This window comes from Podospora anserina, chromosome 7, assembly GCF_000226545.1.
Source record: "Podospora anserina S mat+ genomic DNA chromosome 7, supercontig 1".
NCBI classification, from domain to species: domain Eukaryota; kingdom Fungi; phylum Ascomycota; class Sordariomycetes; order Sordariales; family Podosporaceae; genus Podospora; species Podospora anserina.
Genome location: NW_001914854.1, coordinates 1267712 through 1279210, shown reverse-complemented (window position 1 = coordinate 1279210; position 11499 = coordinate 1267712). Strand labels below are relative to the sequence as shown.

The window sequence follows — 11499 nt, the reverse complement described above, 5'->3', positions numbered from 1 at the left end:
GCTGAAGCAGGCGGGTTGGTGGGAGGCGGAGTGGAAGTTTCGCAACCTTGGGTCAACTCGGTGCGTGGTTGTTGCGGGCGGCGGGAAGCGAAAAATTGCAGCGACAGGGTTGGTGGGCCTTCTTTTTTTTTTTTCTCCCACCACCAGCTGAGAACCGCTGAGAGGCCAAGTGAATCGGCCGCTTCTATTATAGGCTAGACCACATAAGGTTAGACCCACACCCAGGGGAAGCTTTGGCACATCTGCAGTGGGGAAGCTTTCACAGCTATTAGATAGCTAGTATCTATCCATACTTTACATAAACTTGTGCTGAATGATCGACTTGAACTACTGCACACTGTGGTTTGAGTACACCACACAAGTGAATACCAACCCACTGAAGAAAAGTTTATTTGGTTAGCCGTCTGAGCGCAGACCCCGAGAGTCAAAAATGAAGCGCATCGCTCTTTCAGAGGTCGACGAATCGAAAACAAACCCCAGTTCATCCTCACCAGAACAAAGGCCACCGAGGGACCAGATGCCGTCAAAAGAGCAAAGACAACTCCTCCCGCAAGAGGTGATGGATATTGTAGTCCCCTCCCTCAAAGTGGGCGGCTCGGCTGGTATGAGCCTTTCTCGTTGAGCCCCTTTTAGTGCAACTAGCAGAACAATTGCTGATGTTGTAATCAGGTGCCTGTGGCTTGTTTATGGGAGGAGCAGCTGGTATCCTTCGTGGTGCACCACCGGTATTTTTCTCGTTGATTGCTGGTGGTCAATGGTTCGCCCTAGGTTCAAGCTACTGGGCTGCTCGGTTGGTGGCCTTTAACGCTCTGGGAGGAGAGGACAAGATTACTCCCGGAGACAAGCTCAAAGGAAGTACTTTTGCCGGTGCAGTCTCTGGTGTTGTCGGAGGATCTATTCGTAAGTCCAAGTCCAAGCGGTCTCAACAACAAACTCTATTTTGACCATTCCAACAGGAGGGCCGCGAAATATTATTCCTGGAGCCATCGTATGTTCCCTGCTGGGAGCTGGAGGGCAAGCCTTTGCCAATAGAAGGGAGGCCAAGCAAAAAGAAGCGGAAAAGGATCCTTCAAAGAACAAGCGGTTCTGGCACTCGAGTTGGAGTCCCATTACAGCACTTTCAGATCAAGATTATGTGAATCTGTTGGAGGAGAAACTGCTCCGAGTAGAGGCTGACATTGCCCTCATCGACGACCGCATCAGAGAGCTTCGGGAAGCCGACAGCAAGAAGATGGGGAATACACCACCGCCAACTGAACAGGTTCCTTTGGTAAAGGAAGTCAAGGAGGCTACGGATAATACACCGATTCAGGCGGACAAAAAGGGTCAGAGTCAGTCTTGGTGGAGATGGTAATCTTAAGCGATCGATAGAACCCCATCCCCGTTTCTTCTGGTGCAAAAGCTGGCCGAGAGCGCGAAACCTCCGAGGCAACGAAAGCCCGGATCGTATGGAAAGCTCATGATGACACCTATCCAAGCAATTGAACGACTGGCGCTTGGATCTTGGATGGGTTGAACCTGTGCGTCACAGACTGGCTGGAGAGGAGAGCCGTGCGGCGGTGAACGAGATGTAAATACGTGTATATAATATCTATATATTTTGCCAGCTACAATCAGATTATCAGATGGCAGCGAGACTACTCTGTGTTCGGATAAAGACGGCCAACTGTAACCTCACGACTCAGTTGTCTGATTTGTTTGAAGCACCGTTTGTTGCAGCTTCACCTATCAAATGAACGGGCCACCATCTGCAGCCGCAAATGGTTTGCTTCACGGCAGAAACGGTTGTAAAGGTTTCTCGAAGCTGCAGGGACCCTATCGCAGCTCATGGAATGTCTAGATTGCAATTGGTTCCTCAGCAGCACACAAAGCTTCCTCGACAAGAGCTTCAACAAAAAAGATTCAATTCATCACCCCGCGTTTTCTCTCACTCACTCACTCACTCACACCTTGATCCTTGCGCTAAATGAGCTTGGCCTGGAGATCTTGTGGGAGACTGGCTCGACTGGCAGTGGACATGGGCGGTGGTGGCCGGCAGAAAAGCATCCAGAAGCTCCCTGCCAAGGCTGGATTTTGGCGGGTTGTGACCTGGCCAGGGGAAGTGACCAGGGTGGCATTGGTTATCAAAGCGATCATTCATTTCGCCCCAGGCCAGCGACTCCATCCCACTTCTGGAGCCTGTGGAATTTGGGGAATGGAATTGGGACCTCGACTCTTTATCAATTTCCCTCCCTTTTTTCCACACGGAGCACTTCTTTTTTGTTACTTTTGATACCAGTGCTAGTTGTCTTTTTTTTTTTTTTAACTACTTTCTACCTGCCGCGCCCTTAATTGCGCCACTGCGTTGGTAAATAGTCTGAACCCAACATCCATGATGAGAAGTACCTAACCACACGGCGTAGCATCGGTAGTATCCCGTGTACCTCTTGACAAGAAACCTCCCGTCCCGCTATCTGCCAGGCACTGCACCTCAACTGCTGCAAAGCTGTCCTCCGATCCCCGACCTTACCTACCTCGACGAAACGAGAAACGATCCCACACACCATGGCACTGCTCCCCATGTCGCGCGAGTGAATGTAGATAGGCTGTCCCCTCAAACCTGTGACGGGGATCCCGTGGATTTGGAAACTTACACGTCCCAAGATACCACGAAACTGTATGCGACTGATGGATGTCACCACCTGCCACCAGTCCCTCCCCGTTGTACATACCATCTCGAGATGGCCCTCCTTAACCCGACCTTTGTGTTTGGAATCCTAGTCCTTCTCTATCTCTCGACCTTTGTTTTATTTGCCGTAATACGAATCATCACCGGCCTCTCGATCCAGCGCATAGGCTATTTTTCCTTCAGACGACTGTCCTACACCCCGCGCGATGGCATACGAATCGACATCAGAGGCCTCGGCCTCAACGTCCACCGACCGACCTTTTCCCAGCCCACCTGGCTCAGCATAGTCGTCAGCGAACTCGCCGTTACCGTCGATATCAAGGAGTTGGAAGGGAATAAGGCTGCGGGGCTGGCAGCAGGCAGCGAGGATTCGGACTCGGATAGCGATGGCGATAACGAAAAGACGAAGCTCAATGGCGCGGCTTCCACTCCTCCGGCTGCTGAATCGATGAAGGTGCCGAAAATCACGAGGCGCGAGACCATGTCGGCTGGGAGGAGTAAGACTTGGAAGCGCCTGACCAAGATAAAAGAGAAGCTGAAGCTGTTGCACCGCAAGGTGAACTGGCTTCGGATGGTGGATGTGGTTGCGACCAATTCCTCGGTCAACATTGTCGACGTGGGCAACGTGCAAGTGGGCAGTTTTACCGTGGCGGTTGACACGAGGTCGAAGATGGTCGACCGGGCGCGCTTCTTCTTGCAAGGGAAGGCAGAGAGGAGCCGTCAGAAACAGCAAGCGGAGTGGATTGTGACGCTGAGGAGTGTTCTTTTCACGGCCAATGGGGGAGAATCGTTGGAGGTTTTGGACAGCGCCACCCTGAACATCCACGGCTATTTATACGAAGCCCTCGACGGTCTCCGCGACGCCGCCATTTCGCTGAAGCTCGGCCGTCTACATGTCCCATATGACGATGTCAGCCACAGCGCGAAACTGTCCAAGCAGATCAAGAGCCAATGCAATCAGGAGTTTGCCCAATCCGATCCTATGGGCGTTATTGTCGATCAGGTGATGCAGGAGATCGATGTACCGGGGAGCACAACGAACCACGAGCTGATGCAGACCGTTTCCGACTCGAAGGAGCTTGTCAGCTCGATCCTTAGGGGCATCAAGGAGGTTCAGTTTGCTGTCAGCTATGTTGGTCTGACTAAAAAGATTGACCACGTTCGTCCTGGAGGAAATCCTGTGCTTCTAAACGCATCCATGAAGGAGGTGGGCATCGACCTCCACCGGCTCGACCCCAAGTCCTCAGCACATAGGATGTATTTTCCCTCAAAAGATACTGCCCACGAAGCATTGGCTGCCGCGTTGTCAGTATCCATCGGCCTCGACGATGGACATGGCAAGCCCGAGAGGATCATGTACATCCCCATGGCCACCACCACCGTTCGGACGACCCTCCCCTCTAAAACAGTCGAGCTCACCCACGAGGGCACCGCTGAGCAGCGCAATGCCAACATTTTATTCGCCAACTCGGTCGTTACCTCACCATCCGTCGACCTCGATCCTCGACACCTCCCTCTTCTTATAGCTATGCTACGACGAAAACCAAAAGCTCCCAAATCCGAACCGCAGACACGGCACATGCTCATCTCACGCCTCCTCCCCAAGGCCAACATCAAATTCTCCATGCACGAGCCAGTAGTGAGAATAGCACTCCCGCCGGTGCACAAAGGCGCTGATCCAGATGATTTTGATCTGATTATATCATCCATCTCGTCCATTTCACTGGATATGGAGTCGTTCCATTCTACGGTCGACCAGCTTCACTACAGCCTTGCGGCTACTATGCGGCTACAAACTCACCATCTTTACTACCAGACCTCGGCCGGAAACGAAAAGATTGATCTTCTCGAGACGGACTCGTTTGATCTCAAAATTCAGCTTAGCGCCTCGCCTAACGTCCAGGTGGTGGCGACGGGCAATCTGCAGACTTTCTCGCTGAAGATGGTCAAAGATGAGATTGGGGACGGTCTGAGGCAGATTGTACGACAGTTGCGACTGGACGTCGAGCCGGACAAGAGGGCTTCGTCAAAGACAGCGAGGCACTCTAATTTCCTGCGCGCGATGCCGGCGTGGCTGTTGCACTTTCAGCTGTCCTGCTCAGACTTCAGTGTCGAGGTGGCGGGTGTGGACAAGGACATCTCTGACGAGACGAGGGGTCTGGCGATTCAGCTGGATACGTGGACGACCGAATACCGCGCCCAGAGGCTTGACAATCTTCAGAGGAGGCCGTCTAGACGACGGGCGAGCAGTCGGGGGATGATGTCGCCCGAGACTGATCTTTTGAAGACGATTCCGATGTCTCCGAGGAAAAAGTATCATCATGATGGGGATGGGAGGAGGATATCGCTTCATGTGAGGGGGTTTGAAGCCTACATGATTGAGGCGGAGGATAAGTGGGAAGTGGAGCCGTTTTTGAATATTCCCAAGTTGGAGCTGGCGTTTTCGACGCTGAGTGACAACCAGGGGCCGGTGTTTCATGTTCATTCGCAGATTAGGACGGTGTTGCTGCAGTACTCGCTTTATAGGCATTATGCTGTTGCTGTGGCGGTTGCGGTGTTGAGGAAGGCGTTTGTGAGGACGAATGCTGCTGGGGGGCCAAGCCCGGCGACACCGGTGGTGATGGTGCCGAGTACGCCCAAGATGGGTGCGAAGAGGCTGGTGGTGGGACACTTGTCGCCGCCTTCTGCGGGGGGGACTATTCCGGAGCTGTCGCTTGATGGGGAGGTCGCGAGGTCTTTTGTTCAAGAGTTGGTGGCGGTTGATTTCAAGGCGACGTTGATCCAGATCAAGGCGGATTTACCTTCTGATCCCCAGGTGATGTTCCAGATATGTAACTTGGAGGCGGGGAGACATCGCTGGTCGCCACCGTTTTTGCATGCGAGGTTGATAAGGCTCTATGCGGAAGCGCCGAGGATGAGGAGGGTCTGGGCAAGGATCATCAGCGTCAAGAACGTGAGGTTGGACTACCGGGAGTCGAGGAAAAAGTTTACGGGTGGGCAGGTGCAGGATGAGAGGATGTTTGATGTGGTCTCGGAGACGATCAGGGTGGCGGTGCCGCATGATTTGGTGGTGTACAAGATTACGGACAATTTTGTCAACTCGATCAAGTCGGTGCAGCAGCTGCATCATCGGTTCAAGACGGGGACGAATGAGTATATTCTGGATAAGGGACCGGAGGGGCCGAGGAATGTGCCCAAAGTCTCGCTCCGTACCAAGACGTTGCTTTTTGAGCTGGAGGATGGGGCGTTTGAGTGGAAGTTGGGGGTGATTTATCGGGCCGGGAAGGTGGAGATGATGCAGAGGCAGGCGAGGGAGGAGGCGTTTAGGGTCAAGGTGAAGAAGATCCATGAGGAGGAGTCGAAGAAGGAGAGCGCCAAGTTGAGGACGAGGTCGGCGGCGTCGAGGGGGAAGACGAGGATGTCAGGGGATGGGGGGCCGAGGAGTAGGAGTATTGGGGCTGATCAGGGACGGTCTGGTGGGGGGGAGGGGAGGTTTAGGGGACGGGCGCCGAGGTATGATCCTGAGGGAGGGTGTTTGGGGATCAGTGGGGATGCCAGGATCTCGATCAATGAAGCGAGAGAGAGGCTCAATATTCATAACGCCAGAAGCTGGAAGCAGCGGATTGATCAGCAGTATGAGCTGTCCAAGAATGCCACCAAGGACTTGCACGCTGCGTTCTGGGGCCACAACGAGGTGCCGGAGGACTGGAACGACAGCGAAAAGATTCTCGAGGTCCCGCAGCGGCCAGCGTTGATGTCGGCGCTGCTTAGCGATCTGCACATCATGCTCGACAAGCCGTCTTTCCCGATGAAAGACCTGCCTGATTTCTTGCACAAGGTCGGGAAGGGCATGCCAAGGGATATGAAATATGCGTTGCTTGTCCCGATGAGCGTCAGGATCGAGATGGGCGAGGCGAGGATATCTCTGAGAGACTACCCACTGCCGTTTATCCATGTTCCCTCGACCAAGTCATCCCAATCCACGAGAATGCAGGCTCTGTCCATGACGACGGACTTTGTCATTGCCGAAGAGTACAGAGGACCAGAGTCGATGAGAAAGATCAAAGTCCAGATTGTGCCAGGCCGGAATCTGGATTCAATGGCATCCAACCAGGGAAGCTTTGCGGTGGACGTCCGCAGGACCATCGGGCCTGTCAAGACTTTCTCTGACATGGTGATTGATATCCATACCAGCAATCCAACGAGGATCACCTGGGGGCCGTCGTATCAGCCTGCGATTCAGGACATGATGATGGCGATAGAGTCGATGACGAAGCCGCAGCTTGATCCATCTGAAAAGGTCGGGTTCTGGGACAAGATTCGGCTGAATTTCCACTCCAGAGTTCGGGTGGCGTGGAGGGAGGGCGGCGATGTCCACCTGGCGCTGAAGGGCAGTAGGGATCCTTACCAGGTCACTGGGAACGGCGCGGGCTTCATCATGTGCTGGAGGAAGGATGTCAGGTGGAATATTCACGCTGATGATGACCCGAAGCGGTTCATGACGGTGGACAGCGGGGAGTATGTCCTTGCCGTGCCTGATTACAGCCATCACGTCCGTGAAACGAGGAGGCAGCATGGCGAGGATGAGAGCTTTACCAGTGACAGCAGCTACAAATCCGGCGCGGCTTTCAAAAAAGTGGTCATGAAACTGTCCGGCAAGGTGCAAGTGATGGCCGGACTGGTGTTTGAAAAGGCTATTGTCAATGGTGAGAGGAGCTTCGAGTTCAAGCCTCATTACGATGTCATTCTCAAGGCGCCCCATCTCGCCAAGGCGGAGAATGGCGTGCCGTATGATGCCTTTCGCGGGTTCCGCAGTCAGCATATTCACTTGTCTGTTGCTGTTCGGGCGCCGGTTGATCGGGAGTGGACTGGGTCTGTCACGGAACCGTCTCGCAGCTACAATACGGTGCATCTCACCCCGAGATTCTTCACCCACTTCTTCGCCTGGTGGTCGCTTTTCTCTGGGCCGCTTTCTCTGCCTATTCGACAGGGTGCTCTCTGGCCTGGAAGAGAGAAGAACAGCAAGAAGTTTGGGAGGCATCTGGCTACGATCAAGTACAATGTTTTGCTGGCGCCGCTGTTCCTCAGTCACATCTACAAGCACAAGGATGTGGAGGACTACGCAGAGAATTCTGTTTCTGCGACGGGTATCAAGGTCCGGTTTGACAGCTGGATGCTGGATTTGCACATGAGAAGGGAGGAGTTCACTACTCCCGATCGCGGGCGGAACACCCAGTCTAGGACGAGCGGCATGAGGATACATGCTGGCCAGCTGGATCTTGTGTCTGCCGATGTGAGGGCTGTGTCGGCTAGCATTCGCGGCACCACGGCGGATGCGGTGACCAAGGCTTCGCTGTCGAGCTATATCGGGGATCAGGAACCTGATGTGGCGGACGTGTCGAGGTTCACGATTCCGGATAATGATTCGCGGTGGATTGACATGGACGACTTTGTCGAGCTGGACTGGATCCTGCCTACGGAGCTGAACCCAGACACCAAGATCTTGCCGCTTGCGTTTGCGCCGAGGGTGACGTATTTCCGGCAGACGGACATTGGCGGGCTGATTGATGGTGATCCGGACAGGACGACGCATTTTGGGAAGGAGCCGACGCATTTCTGCATCATGAGCCATGATGATGACCCTAGGAGGGTGCAGAGTCAGCTTATTCGGAGAAGGCTAGAGCAGATTGATCAGCAGGCGGAAATTCACCGGCGCACGCTTGGGGAGATTGAGCTGAGGATGGTCAGGGGGGATACCACCACTGCTGATCTGGGAGCGGAGTATGAGATCTTGAGTCGGCATACTGGTGTCTTACATGGGAGGAAGGTTTTCCTCGAGGGGATGTTGAGGGAGATGACGCCCCGGGCTGCTTCGTGCAGTGATGAGGATGAGGAGTCGACTGCTACGGAGGGGGACCTTAACCGTCCCGACTACTTGCGCGGTGATGATTCGGATGAGTCTGAGGTCACGGGCGAGTTTGCGAGTGACTTTAAGAACCGGTTCGTGGTGCATAATGTTCAGCTCAAGTGGAACAACACGTTGAGGAATATCATTCTGAGGTACATGCACCAGGTCGGTCAGCGGAGGGGTTTTGTTTACTACCTCTCCCGGCCCGCGGTCAAGTTTATCCTGGACTTGGTGGATGAGCAGACTAAATCCAAGACTGCGGCTACGCCGACGGGGACGGGCAAGTCACCGGATGCGAACGGTAAAGACCGGGATATTCAAAAGGATATTGAGGATAGGATCCGAAAGATTCTAGGGGACGGGAAGAAGTTCTCGGGGTCGACGGGGAATATCGACGCGCAGCATCCGGCCATGGCGGACTTGTCGGGTGGCATTGCGGATGAGTTTACGACGCAGAATGCTTACCATGTCCGGTTGATTGCCCCGCAGATTCAGCTGCAGAGCGACAAGAACAAGAAGCATGTCGTGCTCACCACGGCCAAGGGGATGGAGCTCAAGGTGGTGGACGTCCTCGAAAAGAGCCGGATCTCGGATAACGTCAGCGGTCTGGTGCAGAGGAGGTTCCTGGTCAACATGGACAGCACACAGTTCTTTGTGACGCATCAAAAGTGGTTCAGCACGCAACTGGTGTCAATGTACTCGGGCAACACGTACGGGACGCCGGCGGGGAGCTCGTGGCCGCCGTGGGTGCCGATGGAGGTCATGTTTGACTTCCAGGCGGACCCGTTCGGGTTCAAGAGGGTGGTGCAAAAGACTTCGGCCATGCTGAGGTATGATAAGTACAACACCCTGAGGCTGAAGTACAATGACGAGGTCAACACGAGCGAGGCGGCGGCGGTGGACAATCTGAGCCAGGCCGGCAGCGCGCAGGAGAGCAGGACGGACAACCTTTGGGTTGAGTTCCCTCAGGCGCACGCGCTGTGCAACTCGTCGCAGTATTATGCCATCTATGTCATTGTGTTGGACTTGCTGATGTACAGCGAGCCGTTGGAGAAGACGAGGAATGAGAGGCTGGAGAAGATCATGCTGGCGTCGGACTTTAGCGATTTGAGGGGGGCGCCGGAGATGGTGATTAAGCTGCAGGAGAGGGTGAGGCAGCTGGAGGACATCAAGACGCACTTCCAGACGCACTCGAGGCAGATGGACGAGAAGGGGTGGCAGGATAGGTTGGTGCTGGAGCGGGATCTGGCCGCGTGCGAGGATGAGCTGTTCTTTATGATGAAGGCCATCACGACGAGCCAGAGGAAGTTTGATCACTCGACCAGCAGCGCGCTGTTGAAGTGGAGCATCACGGCCAAGGAGATTGTGTGGCAGTTGATCAGGGACAACAATGAGCCGCTTGTTGAGCTGCAGTTGAAGGACGTCGAGTATGACCGGACGGACAACTCGGATGGGTCGCATATCAATTTGATTCAGGTGGGGAGGATACTGGGGTTGAATCTGCTGCCTGATGCCATCTATCCGGCCATGATTGCGCCCTACTTTGAGCCGAGTGCTGGGGTGGTGGACATTGAGACGAAGCCGATGATAAGGGTGTACTGGAATATGCTGGAGGCTATCGCCGGTATTCCCATCATGGATCACTTTGAGGTCAATCTGTTTCCGCTCAAGGTTCAGCTTGAACGAGAGGTGGGCAAGAAGCTGTTTGAGTATATCTTCCCGGGGATTGACGGGGATGCCCCGGCTGAGGGGAAGAACACGTCGCCTTTCATGATCAAGCAGTCGATTCCTGGGGAGGAGGAGGATGAGGGAGATAACATGTCCATCAGCGAGTCTCTTGCGAATCAGATTACGGATCACCTTACTGTTCCCGGGGAGCAGGAGCCGGAGATTCCACAGTTCGAGACCCGGGCTGGTTCGCTTGAGCTGAGACTTCGTCCGACGTTGACTTCGGATCCTGACGAGGACCCCCCCAAGCACAAGGCTTTGAGCATCCACTCTGGCGAGGGGACATCCTTCCGACTCTTCCGCTCGGGGACCGGCTTCAAGGCTGTGAATAAGAAACGGTCGTATGACTCCCTTCGCGGCAGCACCCCCAGGCCGGGTGTTAGCCGGACCGGCACAGGCTTCTCCTCCAATATCTCCATCTCGGGCGATTCTCGCAAGGGCTCCCGCTTCGGCCTCCGCCACCGGTCAACTGCTACGGATGAAGAAAAGGCCAAGGCCCGATCAGACGATCTCACCAAGATGATCGACCGCGCCTCCAACTACATGACTTTCGCTTACATCAAGATGCCCTCTGTCGTCCTCTGCGTCTCCTACAAGGGCAAGGGCGAGCGCAACTTTGAAGACGTTCATGACTTCGTCTTCCGGATGCCAACGATTGAGTACCGCAACAAGACCTGGTCCAACCTCGACTTGGCTCTCGCGCTCAAGAGCCGGGTGATCAAAGCCCTGATCAGCCACACGGGTGCCATCATTGGCAACAAGTTCTCGAAACATCGGCCTAACATTGCTCAGCAGTCCAAAAATTGAGGGAGGTGGCGACCAGCTCGGTGTTGCTTGCCACTCCAGTCGGCAGCTCGATAGCGGGCGGTGAGTCGAGAGAGAACAGCGGGGACGACTCTTCTAGTATATACGGCGTTGGTGCCTCGCCGGTGGACTTTTCCCGGTCGCCACCGCAGTCGATCAGGCGGGCGGCGACGGCGGCGAGCAGTATTCCTGTGCCAAAGTCTTCTGCCAGCCGGAGTTCGAGCATTGCTTCTTCGCAGCGGTCGGCGACGGTGCCGCAGCAGCAGCAAGCCTCAGCTGCTGGGCATGTGGTTGCTAACACGCAGGCTACCGGTGCTATACCTACCTTTTTGATGACGCAGCCTACGCAGTCGACGATCAGCTCCGGGTCATCTTCTTCTGTTCAGGGGGG

General features: G+C 54.7%; 2 protein-coding genes across 2 annotated transcripts; both read left to right on the top strand.

Moving 5' to 3' along the window:
* Positions 1–430: 430 nt before the first annotated feature.
* On the top strand, positions 431–1354 carry PODANS_7_5540 (uncharacterized protein; the record flags this gene model as incomplete). Its single annotated transcript, XM_001907875.1, has 3 exons — positions 431–602; positions 670–900; positions 957–1354. The coding sequence occupies 3 exons, from the start codon at positions 431–433 to the stop codon at positions 1352–1354; spliced, it is 801 nt and encodes a 266-aa protein (XP_001907910.1).
* Positions 1355–2720: 1366 nt separating this feature from the next.
* Positions 2721–11111, top strand: PODANS_7_5530 (uncharacterized protein; the record flags this gene model as incomplete). The annotated part of the gene is made up of 1 exon (XM_001907874.1): positions 2721–11111. The coding sequence occupies one exon, from the start codon at positions 2721–2723 to the stop codon at positions 11109–11111; it is 8391 nt and encodes a 2796-aa protein (XP_001907909.1).
* Between the last annotated feature and the right edge of the window lie 388 nt (positions 11112–11499).